The sequence below is a fragment of the Vicugna pacos genome, chromosome 14, assembly GCF_048564905.1.
Source record: "Vicugna pacos chromosome 14, VicPac4, whole genome shotgun sequence".
Lineage (NCBI taxonomy): Eukaryota > Metazoa > Chordata > Mammalia > Artiodactyla > Camelidae > Vicugna > Vicugna pacos.
The window spans coordinates 9,384,684-9,406,082 of NC_133000.1; the positions used below are offsets into that span (position 1 = coordinate 9,384,684).

A 21,399-nucleotide genomic window follows, 5' to 3' on the forward strand; every position below is an offset into this window, starting at 1 on the left:
TTTTAGAAACCACATAAGCCATGAATTCTAAGAAATAAAATTGCAGATTATTATGAGAAATTACAGAATATAAATATAAAATTGCAAGCCATGAATTCTAAGAAATGAAATTACAGGTTATTATGAGAAAGTACAGAAGAAGAAACCTAATTTAATTTGGGGGTTGAGAAAGGCCTCATGGAAGTGACATTTAAACCTGGAACCAAAGGATGAATTCTGTTAGTTTGGGGAAAAGAATCGGGACAGTGGAAGCACATTCCTGAATTGGTAGCCACACATTCAGAGCAATTCCTTGGTGTATTTTGGGAACATGTGTGATTGGAATGTAAGAGTCAAGGGAAAGAGAAGCATTCCATAAACGTAGATAGGTAAGCAGGAACCAAATCCTGTAGGGCCTAAGGATCTGGTCTTTAAACTAAGCAGAGGATTACTGTATTAGTGTCCTATTACTGCCATAACAAATTACAACAGACTTACTAGTCTAAAACAACACAAAGGTATTATCTTACAGTTCTGTAGATCACAAGTCTAACATGGAGCTCACCCAGCTGAAGTCAAGGCATCCTCAAGGCTACATTCCTTTCTGGAGGCCCTAGAGGAGAATCCACTTTCCTTTCCTTTTCCAGCTTCCAGTGGCCACTCATATTCCTTAGCCTGTGGCCTTCTTCCTTCTTCCTCTGTGTTGAAAAGCAAGAATTGCATGTCCTTCAGACTACTCGTCTGTAGTCAGCATCTTCCTCTGAGCACATCTAGGAAAGGCTTTCTGCTTTGAGGTTTGATTGAGACCACCTGGATCATCCAGGCTAGCCGCCTCAACGCCTTCACGTCTAACCTCCTTTTTGGCCATGTACGGTAACATCCACAGGTGATGGAGATTAGGATGTGGACCCAATTGGGAGGGAGGGGGCATTTTTCTGCCTGCTATAAGTATCGTAGCCTGGTACAATTTTAAGAGTATTCTGTAAATTAGAGACATACTTTGGAAATAAAACTAACAGGATATGGTGGTAGATTGGATGTAGGGCATAAGGGTCTGTGAAGTTTTCAAAGATGACACCTGGCTGTCTGGTCTGAAGTACTGGGATGATAAAATCGTCATTTATGAAAGCAAACAAGAATGGAGGTAGATTATTTGAAGAGGATGACCAAGACTTCCATTTTAGATGTGTTAATTTTGAAATGTCTGTGGAAATCTTCTAAGCCTTTGGAAAGCTGAATCAGGCAAGCACGTTACAAGTGATAGCCTGCCACATTTAAACCTCATAGCACACTTAAGATACACATTTTTCTAGGGCAGGTTTTGCAGCTTTTCAAAACTTAACTAAGTTGTTCAAGAAAACATGGAAAACTAGAAACTTGTGAAGCCAGAATTGGAATCTTGATCAATTTGATTACATTCCCATGATCTTTCCATTATGACACATTTTCTTCAGAAAGGAAGGAGAAATACCCAAAGTAGCTTAAGGGTTAGCAATATAAAGGGACGTGGAGTGAGAGGTTGTTCCTTTAGGATAGGATGTGTTGGTCTGCAGATAAGGGGGCCAGAGCTTGGGCCAAGACACAGAAATTGAAGATAGGTAGAAAGAATAACTAGTAGACTGGTTGTGCTCTGTACTTTTTAGGAATATGGTGTGATGATGGTAATGATAACAGTAAAATTAATAATGGGATCAGGAGGCATAGGAATTTATAGTAAGATTGCTTTGTGCTAGGCACTATTCATGAATTATATTCTTTAATTATCACAACAACTCTGTAATGTATGGTATGTACTGTTATTATGCCCATTTTACAGATAAAGAGGCTGAGAAAAGTTAAATGGCTTATCCACATCACAAAGCTAATAAGTGGTAAATAAGTCTTGATTGAAAGTCAGTCTTAATCTCAAAGCCTGAACTGTTAACCATATGTAATATGCTAGTTGTGGCTTATCTAATTGATATTAACAGAGTGATACCATACTTTTGTTCCTGCAACTTAAGAAAAAAATTTAGGCATGTGTTACTGGTTTTAATAGTTGCCTCCATAACATTACTGAAATGCACACTGTATTTCAGTAGGAAAAGTAGTTTTTTGTTTGTTTTTTAACTTTGGGAAGAAAAAAGTGCAAATACAAGCTAGGGCAAGAGGAAGGCAAAATATGTATGTGAATTTTCATTACAATTTCTAATTGATATTCAAAATATATAGAGTGGAACTATGCTAGATTAATGATTTTAAATCTTTCTATGCATGGCTTTTTTTCTATTTGGAGTTCTTTTTATGGTTAATTTTTTGCAATTTAATTAAGTTGCATTTAATATAAACAAGATATACAAGTTATTTATATACAGATTTTTATGTTTATCTTAATGTGAATAGTTAGCTTAATATTACTATTTGAAGAGCAAATAATTAATCTTACTATAATTTTTAAAGCTATACTAACAAGGAGCTGTATGTTCCTTTCATGTTATTTCTTATTAAGATAGTTTGGAAAATAACAATTTGAGTAATTTAATAGGTAAGAAATATTGAAACACTTCATAAATCACTGTAAAACAAGATTTTTGGAGGAAAAAATGTGATAAATGAGGTCACCATGTAAAAATCATGTCATTTGCTGAACACAACCCCATATTTTTCCCAAAATGCATTAGATGAACTCATTAGTTTCAATGAAAAACAGTAAGAAAAAGAGGCTTCTGGCACCCAACTGCCTGTTTCTGACAAGGTTAAGATCACTCAGGCTAGTAATGTTTCTGTTTTGTGTACTGACGTGGCCTGCTGCCACAAAAACTGATGAAACTACTGAAAAGTTACAAGTTGACTGTCAGTAATTTAACCTGCACAGATGCAATCACTTGTACTTTCTCTGCTGTTCATGCTTAACTTTCCTTGAAGTCACTTGGGTTAAGTCCTGAAAGTACTTTAGTATTACAAAGAAGTATTCTGGAAATATGTAAATTATCTAAACTGGAGTTTATGCTATCATCTGAGAGCATGTTCTGTAAAAGAGGTTAATGCATAATGGGATATTAAGGTAGGTTTTTTGAATACTGATGTGTTTTCTATTTACAGTTACTATTATAAAAATTTTCGTTGTTTATTTCTATGTAAGTAAGATCACAGCGTACGCTTTACAGAACTTGCTTATTTGAATGGAACTTTTATTGAAATATAAAAATTACTGCTTTTATGAAATGTCTTTGTCATTCACAGTAAACGTAAAATTAAGGTTTTAATACTGTATAAATATTTTTGATGAGTCATTTGAAAATACTCTAATATTCAAGTTTAATAAACTTTTAATTGTGTTTTATAACCAAGGCCAACATTTATATTGGAGTTCCACATATAGATTTTGTCTGTTTGAAAGAGTCAATTGAACAGAAAAGCAAAAAATTGTAGAGTTGGTAGAAAAAATCTTTTCATGTGGTGCCTTGTGAACACAAATCAAATACTTTATTTTCTTAGATATTCTATTTACTAGCAAAATGCTTACATTTCTGACTAATATAACTTGAAAAGTTTACATTCTTTTGGTAGCTCTTAATGTAAGACACACCATAAATAATGATTGTGAGATATCATATTAGGGAAAGCCAAATCTGTAGGCCAAATCTATAAATTAGCTAAATTTAGACTAAGTCCTAGGCTTGACTATATACCGTCTGAAAATTAAACTCTGTAAGAAGAGTTAACCTATGCTAGTAACTATTGCACTGTGATATTCTGTTGATACTAGAGTTATTTTGTTCCTATATTTAGGTTCTCTGTCCTATTGTCATAGAAATGTTGCTACTGCTGTTTAATTTTCTCCTGATTTTTCTGCTATACTTGTTTCTCTTCAAGGGATATTATCTATAGATTAAATATGCATTTAAAAAATTTAGTAGTATCTCTAAGAGTGGAAATAACTGACTTAGCCATCTTATCTTCTCATTCTGTATTGCTAGGTAATTAATTCCATCAGTTTCCAAAGTTTCGATTATCACCTCAGTTTGAATGATCCTCAACTATATGGCTGTGGTTTCCTTGACTTAGATATAAATGTCCCATAGATTCTGATGACTTAATTGAGTCAAAATTTAATTCATTATTTTCCTGAACAAACTTGCTTCTTTTTAGCTTTCTTCTTCTATTAGTGGCGTATCAGCGTTCTTTTTTATTTTTTCCCTTAAGCTAGAATTTCCAGAGGCATCTTGATTTTTTCCCTTTCTTATTATTCTTAATGCTATTATTCTAATAAAAGTCTTAATCTTCTATCACAAGGTTTTATTAAAAAAAGCCACACTGTTATCTTTACCTTTTACCTTTTTCCTTCTGTAGTGCTTTGTGAATAATATTATTGAAATTTTCTGTCTTCTCAAAAAAACTTTTTGCATTTGTTTTAATTTTTAGCTTTGGGAACAGCTAAGAATTAGTCTACCCTATTTTTTATGTTGTTCATCCAGTGTTTGAATATTATTATCATGTTCTACAGAGTAATCTTTTCTTCATTCAATTCTAACATCCTTGCCCAGATAAGCAAAACTAAGACCTATTTAATGAAATATGAGGAAAACCACAATATGACACTGACTTGTGAGAGCTGTATATTTTTAGTCAATTTAAATGAATATTGTATATTATGAAGATTGAATAAATGAAGACATTTCTAAATTAATTTATAGATATAATCTGGATCAAAAGGAAAGGAGAATCATAAGAAAGAAAAGGAATTTTCTTTTTTTTGAAAATGACAAAATTATTGTTACATTTACCAGGGGGAAAATAATAAATTCACAGCCTCTGTAAATTTGGATGTCATGACGTTACTCTACATTTAGCAGAACTGTCTAATAGAGTCTAAGAACTGAGCCCTGTTACTAAAGAAATCCCTTTACAATATTATTAAATCCTTTAGCACTTGTGTATTAAACACAGAACAAGCTGTGATCCCATCCAACAATAGTGTCACCCAAACAACATTTCTCTGTGTTTTCACTAGAAATTTCACCAAAGGTTTTAAGAGATGTCTTGCTGAAATCAAAATAACCTGTTCCCCTGTTTCCTGTCCTAATAACATTTCAAAATAAAGAAACATACAACAACGACAAAAAAGACTCCACAGGGCAGTTTTATAGAACTTACAGATGTTAATTATGAAGAAATAATAGAAATAATTTAGTTTGCCCTTCTTGTTTTACAAAGAATAACTGTTTAATACAGATAGTTATGATTTACTAAGTATTATTTTATGCAAAAACTGCAAGTAATTTACATGTAGTATCTTATTTTCCTCTTCAGTGTCACTTTATTAAGTTAAAAGCTGTTATTATGCCCATTATACTACATTAGATAAATTTTTCAAGAGTATCATTTAGAATTTGGTAACACTTTATTGCATAGACAACTTTATTATAGTAACCTTTGTATAATGAGATTTGATAGGAATTTAACATTTTAAAGATGTTTTTCTTTTTATGTATTTTAATTGGTAATATTATATATGTATTTGATACATACACATTTGTGGTTCAGTTTTAACAAGTTGAAACATATTAATTTTGAAAGAATCAGCATGCTTAATCCAAAATGATTGTTCTTAAAGGTACATACAGGTTAAATTTTGGGGGCTCACTATTCTATTATTAAAGCATTTACCATAAAATGACTATAACTCAATAAAAAAAGTTAAAAAAAAAAGCATTTACCTTTTTGAGCTAATCATTTGACATTTTGAAATTAACTCTTTAGAATTTTATGTATTCTATGTAATAAAAATATCTTTAACTAGTTTAACTATTTCAATTAGACATTTCATTTTGGTTATTGAAGTACAAAAAAAGATTTTAAAATGACTTCATATTTTTAAGGAAAATATTAGAGAAGTGTAAGGATTTATCTTGCATGATTGGTGACTAACAATGAAAAAATAAAGGGGGGGCTTTATATAATAATAATTTATAAGCTGCTATGAGAAATCATGGTAGAAACTATTTCTCCATGCTTATAAAGGCATCAGTTTTGAAATGCCAGGTGATTTATTAAAAAAAAAACAAAACAGGGTTCTGTTGATGCTTACTGAACAAAACAACAGGTGCATATGGGTGATTTGTTTTAACCCAATTGTGTTGTTATGCACATCCATTTAGCAGGTTTTTTGTTTCTTACAAGTTTTCTTTCCTCTGTGCTAATATGTGAGTATATTTTATTAATAATACTGGGTTTTCACCTGTGAAGCTTCTTGTTTAAACCACATTCTTTCATTACAGAATCACCTGCTGCATTTCCAGACACAGTAAAGGAAAAAGAAACACCAACCCCTGGTGAAGATATTCAGCTAGAAAGTTCCATTCCTCATACAGATTCAGGAATTGGAGAGGAGCAAGTGGCTAGCATCCTGAACGGGGCAGAGTTAGAGGCTACCACAGGCCCCGATGCCATGAGTGAACTGTTATCCACTTTGTCATCTGAAGTAAAAAAATCACAGGAGAGCTTAACTGAGAACCCCAATGAAATTTTGAAGCCTGCACCGTCCATATCTAGCATTAGTCAAACCAAAGGCATCAATGTCAAGGAAATACTGAAAAGTCTTGTGGCTGCCCCAGTTGAAATTGCAGAATGTGGCCCTGAACCTATCCCGTACCCAGATCCAGCACTGAAGAGAGAAGCTCAAGCTATTCTTCCTATGCAGTTTCATTCCTTTGACAGGTAAATACTGAACTTGTTATTCAGAGTACTCTTTGCATAGAAGAAAATTAGAGTCTGTTAATTTAAAAATATTAGGAAGATCTTGAAAACATTATATTTATTACTGCAGATTCTTACTACAAAGCCTATCAAAGTGACAGGCCAACCTGCTTGACCTTATAGTCAGGCATTTTAATAATACATCTCAAAAAGGAGTTCAGTATGAAATGGGGGATAGCACATTGAATTGGAAACAGGAAAATGCAGATTCTGATTATCATCTGTCATCAAGTGACTACAGTACGTTGGAGAGTCATTATATATGTTTTTTATATTATATACATTTATATGTATATATGTATGAGGTAAATGGCAAGTAATCATTTTTTTGTTTTAGAGAGAAAAGATCACGTTAGGAAAACAAATGTTCCTTAAACTGGAGTGTCAAAATAACTATATAGTCAAAATGTAGTATCTATTCCATATTACTTTCTCTAAAATAGCCAAACTGCTTTGTCCGAATTAGAGACAGTAATTTTTTAGAATTTAGAGGTTGAGGTTTGGCAATAAAGCTATTTTCAGCTAGGATGAATTGTCTTTTTCAAACATGAGTATAATTTAAAATTTGCCGATAAACATTTTAACCAGTGTGCTACAGTTATTTCTTGAAAATGTATTGTGAAATATAAATTGCATTAGTAATATCAAATGTAAAGGTAGGTAAAATCAGTTTTGTTTTCTCTGAACTTAAAGTAGTAAAAGGAGATAAAATGTTTGCAAATTATTATCATATAAGATAAAATGTGTTAAGTGTCAAAAATTTTTAAAAACTAAAAAAAGGGGTATAAAATTTAGGAAATTACTTCTTTTTTTCAATAGTTTGTGTTAATATTATATTTGGAGGTTCATTAATATAGTTCCTTGGATGTTCCTTATGCCATTTCGTATTGATGTCCTCTATTTTCTTATTTGTTTTGTGTTCCCAAGAGATATGTATATATGTGTTTATAAGTTTACATAAGCATAAGTTTGTAAGTATTTGTAACTGTATATATTTATAAATCATTATAGGTAAATGTTACAGTAATTTAATTTGGGGTCATAGAAGTTTTACATTCCATTTAATTTTTAAGTTCCATTATCTAACTTGTTAAAATATAAAACAGTAAGTACAGAGAATCATTGTGATTTGCATAAGAGAATCCAATGAAATAAAGATTAAGTAAAATACTTCTGTTCTAATTTGGATTATTGTTAGAACAGTTTTTCATTAAAACTCAACAAAGCAGTCACCTGAGTGCCAATCATTACTAGCTACTAAAAATTTATTACACTTTTGAGAATATTGTTTTACAAAAAACAGAACTTTCGATTTGTTCCTGGTAGCATTTGTGCAAAATGCAATGGGAGTGGAATCATTATTTTAAATTACATAAGTAGAAATGAAATCAAAAGAGCACAAAGCATATTTCAATTCTTTTTAGGAGAAGGGTCTCCAGTGTAGTTAATATATGCAGTAGCTCAAGTACTATCAAATGTAAATGATGAGGTGATATTGATGAAAGGAGGGGATTGAGGTCTCAGGGGGCGCTGATGACGGATTGAACAGAAGCGGCCTTGCACTGCACGTAACTCAAGTCTGTCGTCTTCACTGCTCAAAGCCATAATGGGAGGTGGCAGTCTGAAATGAGTTGCCACGGCAAAGAGTATTATTTTTGAAATGCTTTCACACAAATCACTAGGCCCTGCATACAACTTAGTTTCATGCTTTAATGTCATCAGGAGGCACAAATTGGTGTGTCTAATTGTTTGCCACCTGCCAGCAAAATGAGCTGCCAGCCAGCCAGACGGGTTTGATTGTCTGTCAGCTATTCAATAGATTGAGAGTGACAACATCAAAAATTTAACTTCAAACTCTGGAGCTTTGAGCAGCTTTTCAGAGACATCATCCCCTCAAGTGCTTCTGGACAAGTGCATTTTTCAATTATATTTCCGATATATTGCTACCATTTGCCTTATCTGTCTTAAGGTAGCTGTAATTACATTATGAGGTATATAAACATATTTCTGAAGCACTAAAATCTGAAATCCAAGTTATGACATGTCTTTTACCATCAGATTGAATTCCTTGAAAAGTGGATCCACGATGACAGGCTTTAGAAGCAAAGTCCTGAATGCTGCCAGTTTCCAACACAGAATTATCATGGGTCTTACTTTACCAGTAATGTATTTTTCATTTTTATCTTTAGTTGAAGAACAGCTATAAACTCAGTTGCTCATTCTTTGTAACTAAATCATACATAATAATATCGTCCAATCCCAGTGGAAATCACCTAGGATTTTATTTTTGTTAGCCAATAGTTCATTGGTTCTATTGAAAACAAGCTAACAATGTGTTCTTTGTACTTATTCTAGATTGTAAGTTTGGGAATAACTTCCTAAAACAACTGACGTCATTTTAGTTATATTAACTTATGTTTTACATATGGAGTTTCTCTCCGCTTAGCATGGAGCGTTGATGAATTTCAGTGTTTGGAAGTTTGTAATACCATTTTCACTAGGTATATTGCCACATCAAATTTTAGAAACATTTAGACATGCATAAAATAAACCTTTTTTCTTTTAGTATTAAGTCTTTTCTCAGGTTGTATTATGAAATATTATGTAAATATTCTCATCTACATTTATGGAACACGCTGATTCTTTTTCTTTCATTTCCTCCAGTCATCATCTGTGCAAATTTAAGTATCTGTCTTTGATTACACTGAGTGACCCTGTCAAATGTATATTTATGAATTGTAAAGCACTGAAAATGCTAGACATCCCCTAGTACTGTTCTAAAGTGAGGACACTATATAGAGAGAGAAAATATAATTACAAAACTATAGGAGCTTTTTTTCTACTATTCTGTTACTATGAAACAAAGGGAAATATTTATCATGGTTTTATTTCCAAGAGAAGAGTTAATAATCTCATCATAGAATTTATAAATCTAATTGCAAAGTTCCCCAGCAATACTGTCTCCTGTGATAGATTTCTGTGTCAGTGTATGGTTTGTAAAGTATTCTAGCTGAGCTGTGGTTTTTACATACTAGTAACTGTAACCTTTAGTTTGAGGGGGCGCTTTTCTCTAAAACTGCCAATTAAGCTTTAGCATACCTTTGAAACTAAAATTTAATTTTATAGACCCAAATGCTTTTACTCTTTTGAGAATTTGATATATACATGTGGTTTTAGCTCAGTCTTTATTCCCCAGGGATTCCTGAGACACCCCTTTAGTTTGGATAAAAGACGGGAAAAAAAAAGGCAGAAGACAGTATGCTTCTCCATACATTTTAACTGTTATTATATTTCAGAAACTTGTTTTAAGTCTGGAATATCATAAAAAGTTTATAATTGTGTTGCTTCTATGGCTAACAAGCATCAGTCTTATGATTTATACTTTAACTCTTCTGATTTTACAAACCTGGTTATGTTCAAATTACTGGGTTTGATATATTCAGGCAAATTAGTTTGTATTTTTTTCCCTTCAGACTTTTAATACTCTTGCTTCCAAGAGTTTCATTCTCTGAAAAAGAAAATCTCTGAAATTAAAAAAAGATCTTACAAATATTATGGGACTAAAAATCAGTGTATCTGTAACTTTCATATTATTAAACCTGAAGTATAAGCTCAGTCTAGGTATTTTCTCTCTAGTTTTTAGCATTAATTTTTTTAACATTAGTGCTAAAGATGACAGTTTAGTATAAATAATGTTTAGTAGAGATGATGGAACCCTCCTACATTGACGGCTTTAAGCTTAGAATTAAGTAAGAATGCAAAAATTTATAATTACTGCTGAGTACTTCCATTTCTGTTCTTGTAGTTTATGACTTGTTTTAAAAAAGTGTTCTGATTCTACCATTTAGAAGATGAGCAAGTAAATGTAAGCCAAATTGATTAAAACTTTGCCAGCCTTTGCTGTTCAAAGTTTCTATGTTATCTCGTCACTGAAATCCCCACTTTTATTATGCTCCAAATGTCCTAGGTATTGTATTCTAAAGCCAATTGCCAGAAGATGCAGTTTTGACTCAGCATTTCTGTGTCGTAATTTCCCCAGTGTTGTTGCCTTTGTCTCTCCTGGCCTTTCCACAGACAGTTCAGGGAGCTGAAAAAAAGCATCTCTTTTTAAAGGGAAGATTAGTGAAATACTCAGTTATTTTTCATAATTCCTCTTTTTTTTTCTATTGCTTTTCTAAATATTTTACAAAATAGTGACTCATGCAACGTGAAAACATCATAAATAAACTTGTGATTTCTGATGGGCTGCAGTAGATTGTAATGTCGCTTTAAAATCAGAAACAAACTGTTTTTCTCCAAAGCTTCTGTTTCTTTCAAGATAAATGTTTGACATCAGTAAGTCTTGTTAGAGAGAGAGTAATGATCTAGACATTAGGAGAGCTGGCTATTAGTGAGTCTCTTTGTAATTAGTGTGACCCTTATCTATTCTCTCTGTCTCTCTGAGACTCAGTTTCCCAACATATAGAATAATGCATTATTTCTAAAAAGGCCCATAAAATTCCAAAATCCTATCATAAATGAAATGGCCTTATAATTAACCTCAAAAAAGTAGCATATGGTTATGAACTTGGTTAAAAGACCTGAATCCCAGAAAATATTCAACATGCCCAGTCCCCAAGCTGTCCCTTCACTTTAGGCCCTTGGCATCTCTCAGGTGTATTCATTCCTTCTTTTACCTCCTAACTGCCTCACTGTTTCCAGGTGTCCCCCCACCAAATGCATTTTCCACATTAATGCCATAGAGGTTTTTCTTAAACACAAAACTGATTCAGAAGATTCTGAAACAGTTTCTCGTTATATGACAATAAAGGACGAACTTCTTAGTGTGGAATAGAAGTTTCTCACCTCTCATCAGCCATAACTATCTATTTGCAGTCCTTTAGTCTTCTATGATTTTTCGTCTCTTTGCCTCATGAAGTTTTTACGGTTGAACTTTTCTCCTCTTGGCTAATTCCCATGGATCATTTTAGATTCAGCTCATTCTTCCCTGATAATGCACATCCTTTTGGTTAGTGAAAGGTCCTGTGTATAACTCTAATCAGAGCAGTCATTGAAATATATTGCACAGTTAATTTATTTATCTCTTGTATTTCCTTCAAGTATCTCTAAGGCACGGGTTATGTTTTATTTGTCTTGGTATCCCCCAAATTTGTGACTGTAGTTGTATTCTCTTGACCTGTTGGTGCTCAGTAAGTATTACAGGAAAGGGGGAGGGAGTGAAAAGAAGAAAAAAATTATTATAAGATCCATGAGAAATTATAAAACTCATTTATCTCAATGAATCACTATTTAAAAGCCACTTCTTATCTTCAGTATCTCACTTTATACTTAGGAGTTCTTAAGGTATACAGATAAAGTAGTGTCATTTTCCCAAAATTCAGAGAACTAGTTGATGAAGACCCCAGGACTCTGCCTTTGGACCACTTCTTCCATCCAGTTGCTCTCACTTGTTTGCTCACTTCATCCACGTTCCTGGCATTTAATAGCTTATAGGCAGATTACTACAAAATTTATATCTCAGCCCAAACCCTTCCCCTAAACTAAAGACCCACCTATCCCATTGCTTATTCAGCATTACTACTGGGATGATTAATAACTTAACAGTTATTAAAAACTTGCGCCAACCACAGCCATCCCTATTGTAGTTGGCTTCTCTGTCCTTCAAATTGATTAAGGCAAAAATCTTTACATCATCTTTGATTTTTCTCTTATACCCACATCCAGTCTTTTGCAGTCCTGTTTGTTCTGCCTTCTTAGTACAGTCAGAATTTGACCCACTTGTTCACCAGTTTCACTTTGCCATTCTGATCCAAACTGCCATCATTTCTTGCCTAGATTGTTGTGATATTCTCCTAACCAGTCTCCCCCTACTTGCCTTTTTCCCTTGTCTATCCTTAACATAGAAGCCAGAGTGATCCTGTTATAGCCAGCATTATGTTCCTCCCCTATTCGTAAGCTTTTAATGGCTTCTGATCCCACTCTGAGGGAAAGGCAACGTCTTTACAGTGGACTGCAAGGATCTGAAGCCCTGTAACTTCTTTCATCTTGTCCCTTAGAACTCGTCACCTCAGTCAGTCTTCTAAAGTTACACTAGCCTTCTTCTTTTCCCTCTGCCTTTGACACTCTTCCCTTCATGCCTTCCTAGCTTCACCCCTGTCAGTGTTTCCTCAAATACCACCTTTTTAATGAGTCAACTTTTAGCCACCTTTCCAGTAATACTCCTTATCCTGTCCATGCTTATCTTTCTCATAGCACTTACCATTTGCTGTACTGTTTTTAAGCATTCATGTTATTGTATTTTCTGTCTCTCTCTTTTGGAATGTAAGTTTCATGAGGGAAGATATTTTGTCTGTTCTGTACCTTGCTATATCTCAGAATTTATGGCAATGCCTCACACATCATAGTGCTTGATAAATATTTGTTAATGAACTGTAGATCACATGCCATATCTCTGGCTTTGAGATAGGATCAATTCAGTGATGGAAAAATTTACACTTACATGTATTTTGTATCACTCAGGGTATTATAAAGCATACAGTTAATCACTCAAACATTTTGTTTGAAGTGAATTAGACTGAGTATTTTCCTGGCTTGTACTTTTTTGATAACCTTTACAACCTTGAAGCATATATAGATTATATGTATTACAAAGTTATCCAGTTCCTTACAGTTTTCAGTCTTAAAAGGTGTGGGACAGAAGTGTGAAACTGTGTGGGAAAATACAGAAAGAATATTCTTAAAATATAATAATGCGCTTTTAAAGTGTGTGACGCATAGAGTGTTCTAGATCTCCATCAGTACAAGTAGTAGATCTTGTAGAAGAGTGGAATACATGAATAGTTTAGACTGGTGGCTCTTTAACTTTTCTGTGGCTATATTTTTGAAAGCCACATAAAAATTATATGCTCACACTATATATACTCTAAAGATTTTTGTGTATTTATGCACCCTATGGTACATAGACTCCTGAGTAAGCCTTTTGGTGTAGGTAGAATAAGTAAGCAGGTGGGAAATGTTGAGTAAGATTTTGTAAGAGTTGAAATTTTTTTACTTTCATATATAAGTAGTTGCAAATACATAATAACATTCCAGAAGATAACTGATGTGTTATCCACACATATTGATAATTAACAAATAATTTGTAAAATAGATTGCTTAGGAGAGAGAATGATTTGAGCTGTTAAGGAATAGGTAGTGTTGGTAAAGAAATGATATTAAGGACAAAAATATATAGACAGTCCTCTGATTCTAGATAAACAATTTGGCCTTAGTAATCAAAGGGGAGATAGTAGTTCTTACAAATGCATAGAATTGTGGATTGAGAAAGAATCTCAGAAATCAGTCATATCCAGCTTCCCGCTTTTCTCAACACCACTCTTGTGACATGGTTGCCCTAGCCCTTGGATATACCAGTGGTTGGAAACTGGAGCTCATAAAAATTACTAGAGATTTCTTTCTCCTGTTGATCGTAATCTGGTATTTGGAGATACATGGAAGTTTCATCTTGTTTCCTTGAGCCATAGCAATGCTAATGATAGCTAAAATGTATTGACCACTTACAATATTCCAGGTAAAGTGCTGAGCACTTTATGTGCAGTATATCCTTCTATCTTTATAACAATCTTATGAGGTACAAACTGTTAGGAGTCTTATTTTAAATATGAGGAGAATGGAGCTTAGAGAGTTTTGCCTGCTCAATACCACACAGCTAGTAATTGTTAGAGGTAGAATTCTAACTCAGGTCTATCTAACATTAAAAACTGGACTTCTTGCCACTGTGTCCTCTATTTATATTCCATGCTGCACTATCAGACTGCCGAGTTTGCTGTCAGTGAAGTGTCTGGAGGTTTTCACATCAATTGCTGTTAATCAGATGCTTTCAGAAGTTTTTTAAGTAGAAAGGCATTTAATGTTGTTTGCATTTATTTACAAGTCATCATTACAGGTTGTTGAGATGAAAATATTTTTCCCTCATCCATGTAACTAGTTTTTGTAATACATATCTCATACCCTCAGTACTTGACAAGAAGGCTGTAGTAACCTGTTACAGAGAGGTTTTGTCCAAAATTTGTAATGATCTGTTAATCAGGAACCTTTGGTAATAGTTTTTTCTACTATCTAGAAATTTGTCTCTCAGTCTTGCAGCACTGTCAATCAGCCTGTGTTTCTTTATTTTATCCATAACGATTTTAATGAGAGATTTGGGGGAAAAATTACAGTTTTACTAATGACTTCTTTTCAAATTAAGAATTGATAATTTGGATTTGTTTGTTTGTTTTGCTAGTCAGTGAAATATTTTAGAAGTTTAGGAAAGAATTTTGATGATAAACCCAAAATGTTACGTTTTTTTCTATTGATTTTGATGTAGATCGTTATAACTAAATACCTTATCTTGTGAGCAGAGAATTATTTCACTTTAGGCAGTGGTAACAACTGTTAACATTTATAAAGCATCTCATAATTAACGATGTCTTTTTAAACACAGTCACATTCAATTTCCCCAGTTATATGTGAAATAAGTACCATTTGTCTTGCCATTTTTACTGAAAAACTGCAATTTAATATCACACAGCTTGAGAGTGATTTAGTTCTCAAGCTTTCATCTTCTAATTTCACATCCTGTATTCTCTCCATATGGCCACACCACTTCTCAATGAAATAAATGAAGGTATTCAATGAGGAATGGTCAATGAAGGCAAAAAGCATAATGCATGCTTTTAAAAATTTAATAAGATAGTTAAAAGGTCATGGTTGAGTCCAATAAATTTGACTCCATTCATAAAAAAAAAAAAAGGAAGTATCCAGAAAGAGAGAATGAAGAATATTTTTGGTATGAGTGAAATTGAGATTATAATTACTTTGGTCACAAAAAAGTTCTAATACTCCTAAAATTGAACATAATAATTCTTATAAATTTAGATTTTTGACATTAATGGAGTCATTGAAGACATTCAGAAAAGTGTTTCTTTGAAAAAAAACTATTAGTATAAAGGAAGGTTAAGCCATGGACTTATTTGAGAGTGAGCCATTGATACAGGTTTCTTTAAGTAGAGATTTTAATGTGAAAATTATAAAATATAGATACATTTTAAAAACCTAGTTTAGATTGGATATTTTTTACTGTCAGTCACTAGTTTTCAGATGTAACTAACATTTGAACTTAAGTATATCTCATACATCTATTTTCTAGATAAGTTCAATGATGGTTGAGTAAAGCTGGAAAGATGGAATTGGAGTGCTGTAAATTTTGAGAAAAATAAAACTTCACTGAAAGGAAATAAAAATATTTATTTTAAATTGACTACTTTTCACACCGATTTATTATTTAAAGATAACACAATATTAAGTTCAGAAATATTTTTATGAAATTTATTTAAATATGCTAAAGAAACATGGGAAAATGTTCAACTCATAGATTCACAAAGTCAAGGTATAAAAGCTAAATAGAACTTAAACAAAATGTATAGTGTATCTAGTGTATCCTCTCAGTCTTTCATTGTAATAGCATTCCTACCATGAAAAGCAACTTGATTTTGTTCAGGAAAACAAAGTTTAATTATATTATGCCAGTAGATGTTATCAGTATTTCTTTACTATATTTACTATATTTCTTTAAAGTATTTAGCTTTACTATAAAGAAGCTTCAGAATTTGGCTTTCAAATGTTATGTTTTTATGATTGTTTTCCACATGGAGAGTATAATACAGATAAGATGGACATTTTATATACAGTTTGCACAAAAATCCTTATATGAATATGGATAATACTCTAACCTGAGCACACATTTTTCCAGTTTTCCAGGATTCATGATTATAGCGCACGTCATTTTAAGAAAGGTCTGCAAACTCCAAATGCTACGTAGATGTTTGCCAAATGAATTATAGTAGTCAATACACTTTACATTCTATCCTTAAAGTCCATATCCTTTTCACCAATGCAGTTGGAATCAGGAGTTTAAAAAAAAAAAAAGGAAAAAGAAAGAAAAGAAAATATGATCCTGATTATTTGCTATAGCAGGGTTAGAATTCATCTTAGCCCTTATGTTTGTTATTTTTTTATCATTTCTTTTTTTAAAATTTTTTATTGCCGTATGATCAATTACAATGTGTCAGTTTCTTTTCTTTTTTTAATCATTTCTTTGCAGGAGTGTTGTTGTGCCTGTTAAGAAGCCACCTCCAGGTAGTTTAGCTGTAACCACTGTAGGAGCCACTGCTGCTGGGAGTGGGCTGCCAACAGGCAGTGCCTCTAATATATTTGCTGCTACTGGAGCTACACCAAAAAGTATGATTAATACAACAGGTATTGTCCTTATCTATTTTTGTGATACCTCATCTTTTTCTTTGTTCTCTATATCTTCATTTTTTTTCTGCTTTTGATCTTCAAAATTAAAAATACCCTGATCATATGAGATTATCTTAATCTTTAAGAAGGTTATTCTTCATGTTATCTTTCAGAATTTGTCTTTAGTTCTGGGGTGTACTTTTTGGTCATTTTAAGAACACAATGGGTTTTGTTTTGAGTCTTCTCAAAACACAATGCTGTTTACTTTCAGGCTGAACTCAGATTGCTGAGAGATATTTGGGGAGCAAAACCAAAAGATCATTTGAACACTGAAATTTGATATCTAGAAATTAATAAGTTGTATCAAGAATATCAAGGTATACTGAATATGTTAATGAGAGAAAATAAATTTAGTGACACTTACTGGTTGAAACTTAATGTATATTTTTTACAAAGCTCCCCTAAGAACCTTGATGATATGCTACAGCCTCAATTTGATAAAAGTGCATGTGAATAAGAACCATTGTTTGCCACTGAATTAATTTGTATACTTATATTACGATTATATCCAATTCATTGTCCAACATTTTCCTCATGATTCTAGGAACAAAAAATTCCAAATCACTACAAATTTTTAAAGCCTGCCTAAAATAACCTTTTTTTGTAAATTTCCAGAAATGTTCCTGTTGATTATTAGCTAAATAAATCCTTACCCAAATCTTTGTGATTCCATTTTAGGTATTTATACAACGCAAGATGATCCCTGACTTTTCTTCCCTGACTATAGTAGCAGTAGCCTTCTCTTCTCCAAACTGTATAGCCTTGAACTTTTCCATCTAATATCATTACTTAGATTATTCCCATTTTTATTAATTTCATAGCTCTTCTTTGTACTTTCTGTATTTATCTTGTTTATCATACCACCTGAGTCTGACATACCATGAACAGCATATATATGGGGTGTAGTAAGTAGAATGTACTATCAAACATATTTATACTAGCAAGTAAACATCATTAATAGAATTGTGTTAAAGAATATAAATAATCCTTGATTTATATGTGTTACAAATATTTGTATCTGACCTGTCTGAAGACTTTATATAAAGTGTTTTCTATCCTGTTTACAGTCTTACTCTTTATTTCGCATTCTAGAAATTGGAGTCAAAATGTTTTTCTTTTACCAAAATGTATACTCAAAAAAGTGTTAAGATTTTAAAAATATGTGCATGTAATAGGAAAAAAATCTACATTTGATGTTTATTGACTAAATCCTTAACTTTTAAAAGATAAGTAAATAAAAAGCAAATCATCTCTTTTTTATCTTTATTTGGAACAAGTTATAATATTTTCCTGTAATTTCTATTTTATGAATTAGTAATAGATACAGGAAGTGGTGGTAGCAAGTGATAGTATAAAGCATATATTATAATGAAAAATGTAAGTAATGAACGTTCTCCTTAAAAATACATACATGCAGACACACACACACACACACACACACACAAATTGAGGGCCAACATGTAAACTGGGACCTAGACTAGTTTAGATTTTGGCACATACACATTGTATAAGTGTTGTGGAAATCCTAGTTTTATAAGAATTAGTGTAGGATAAGATAAAGATAATATTTAGGAACACTAGGTGTCCCTCAACTCCATGGCTATTTCATATCCATGTAAGTGTGGTGTATTACAGAAAATCTGTTCTAAAACGGCATCTTCATATTGTTGAGGAGAACTCCTTATTTTAAAGTCAGGTACAATTGTATTGGTTATAGCCCTCCTTGAACAAGCATTTTATCAAAACAAGCACTTGATGCTGCAGTGCCACAAATTTATGCTGAGATAGTTTATTGTAAATTATATATTGGATGATGAAAACTAAAAATATTACAACATAGCAGTAAAAACGGATAAATTTTCACATCTAAATTTGCATTGTTTTATCAGCCTCATTTTATCTAAAATTATTTTCATTTGTTGATGTCTTTTATTTATACTCCATTTGTAATATGTAGTTTTGTTAGAGTAATATAAGTAAATAAACTGGATTTTAATGCAGTAACAATTATTTATAATTATATAGAGTTATTAGTGTACCAATGGCCATATGATTTTTTAATTGCCAAATGGTATTTTGAAATTTGGATGATTTTATTTCAAAATTAGAGAATAATGATATAATGAAAATATTTTTAAATAAATATATTTAAGGCTAAAAATTATTATTTTGGAAACAGGTGCCGTGGATTCAGGGTCCTCCTCCTCTTCCTCCTCTTCTAGTTTTGTGAATGGTGCTACCAGCAAAAACCTTCCAGCTGTGCAAACTGTTGCTCCAATGCCAGAAGATTCGGCTGAAAACATGAGGTATATATAACTATTTGTTTTTTCACTTATTTAACCCCTTTCCTTCCCCCTCAAAAATAGTAACACAGTATACAATAAATACAAAGATACAGTTAAGAAATTCTTCAGAATGTTTAATTATGTGTTTTGTGATTGCATCTCATACTTTCATTGTTTTGATATTTTAGCATTCATTATATAAAAATTATTTATTATATTTCAGAGTCTATAAACTAAGAGCTCTTGAAAGATTTTTCAAGATCTGACTTTCCTGAGTTTATAATCCATTGTCATATAACACATGTTACCATTTCCTATAATGTTAAAAACATTCACACATGACACCATGATAAAATTAGGCAACTTTAGGGTGGCGATGAAAAGTTTAAAGTAAACACTTTCAAAATAATTTTGCAAAGTTATATATAACATATATAATTGGAAGTTAAGTACCCAAACATTATCTTTTCTATTGTAATTAATAGATAAAAGTGATTTGTAGTAGCATATCAAAGAGCATTCCTATAAAAGATTGGCCCACATTCTTGGAGTTAAATTACACATACACATAGTATGTGTGTGTGTTCACATTCTTAATTGAAGGATCACACAACTACAGTGTAAAAACGTAATGAAAGAATGAACACAGTCATGTTACCATCACCCAAGTCAAGACATAGAATGTTGCAAGTACCCTAAAGTCCCCACCTTGTGCTCCTTTTCTGTCAGTATTCTTGCTCATTTTCAAATTCATCACTCTGACTTTTAATACTAGATTAGTTTTGTCTTTTTAAAATTTTATGTGAATGGAATTACACAGTATGTATCCTTTTGTCTCTGACTTCTTTTGTTCAACATTGTGTTCATGAAATTTATCTGTATTGCATGTAGCAGTAATTTTGTTCATTTTTATTCCTTAGTGGATGTATACTACAATTTATTAATTTATTTTGCTGATAACAGGCATTTGGAATTTTCCCATTTGGGGCTATTACAAATAATGATGCTTCTTACATAACAGTGCTGCTTGTACATTACTCTTGGGTGTACTACACTTTTGTGTGCATACCTGTTGGGTAAATGACTTGGAGTGGAATTGCTGATTCATAGTGTTTGTGCATGCTCAGTTTTACTGAATAATGCCAAATTGTTTTCCAAAGTGATTAAATGTAAGGTTACTAACTCATTAGCAGCAGATGAGAGTGCCTAAGTCTTTATCTCTTTAACAATACTTAATATTGTCACTTTTACATTTTAGCCATTTTGGTGGAAGTGTAGGGGCATTTCATTATACTTTAAGTTTGCATTTTCCTAATAATTAACAAGGTTGAGCACCTTCTTACTTATTTACTGTTCTTTTTCTTTCTTCTTTTGTGATTTGCCTGTTGAAATCTCTCATTTATGTAAAAAATTTGAGTTATTTGTTTTCTTCTTAATTTGTAAAGGCTCTTTATGCATTTTGAAAATGAGCCCTTTGATAATTATATGCCATGTGTAAATCTTCTCCCATTCTGTGGCTTTTCTTATTATCTGTATGATCTGATTTGATCAATAGAAGTTGTAAGTTTTAATTAGACTCAGTTTATCAAATTTTTGTTTTTCTAGTGCTTCTAGTGTTGTAGATGAAATTTTTTCCTACATTTTCCCTACCTCATCTTATGACTGCTTTATTTTTACTTTTTATATTTAGCTATATAGTTCATCTAGAATTTACTTTTGTGCATTTTATGAAGGTAGGAGGAAGATGGATGTCAATATGACCCAGCAGCATTTATTTGAAAAACTCTTCTGTCTCCAGTGCTTTGCCACTTTTGTCACAAATCCGATGTCCCTGTGTACTAGATTCTGATTTGCCACTCAGTTCTGCCCAGTTTGTCTGTTTGTCTACCCTTGTGACATACTGTCATCATTAGCTTGAGGTTTAATATGGATCAGTATTTGAATCAGTAAGGTCTTCCCATACTGTTCTTTTTTTTTTCTTCCCAAGAACGCCTGAGCTTTTATTGATACTTTGCATTTCCCTTTAAATTTTAGAATCAGTTTGTCAGTGTCCATA

At 32.4% G+C, this 21,399-nt stretch overlaps 1 protein-coding gene across 6 annotated transcripts in view; it reads left to right on the forward strand.

Moving 5' to 3' along the window:
* Positions 1–21,399, forward strand: part of NBEA (neurobeachin) — a 540,106-nt gene that overhangs the window by 180,709 nt on the left and 337,998 nt on the right. For all 6 annotated transcript variants that reach the window (XM_072976118.1, XM_072976119.1, XM_072976123.1 and 3 more), the window contains exons 30-32: positions 6,240–6,678; positions 16,862–17,016; positions 19,238–19,364. In XM_072976118.1, coding sequence (XP_072832219.1) covers positions 6,240–6,678; positions 16,862–17,016; positions 19,238–19,364 — 721 coding nt within the window. The remainder of the gene's footprint in view (positions 1–6,239; positions 6,679–16,861; positions 17,017–19,237; positions 19,365–21,399) is intronic.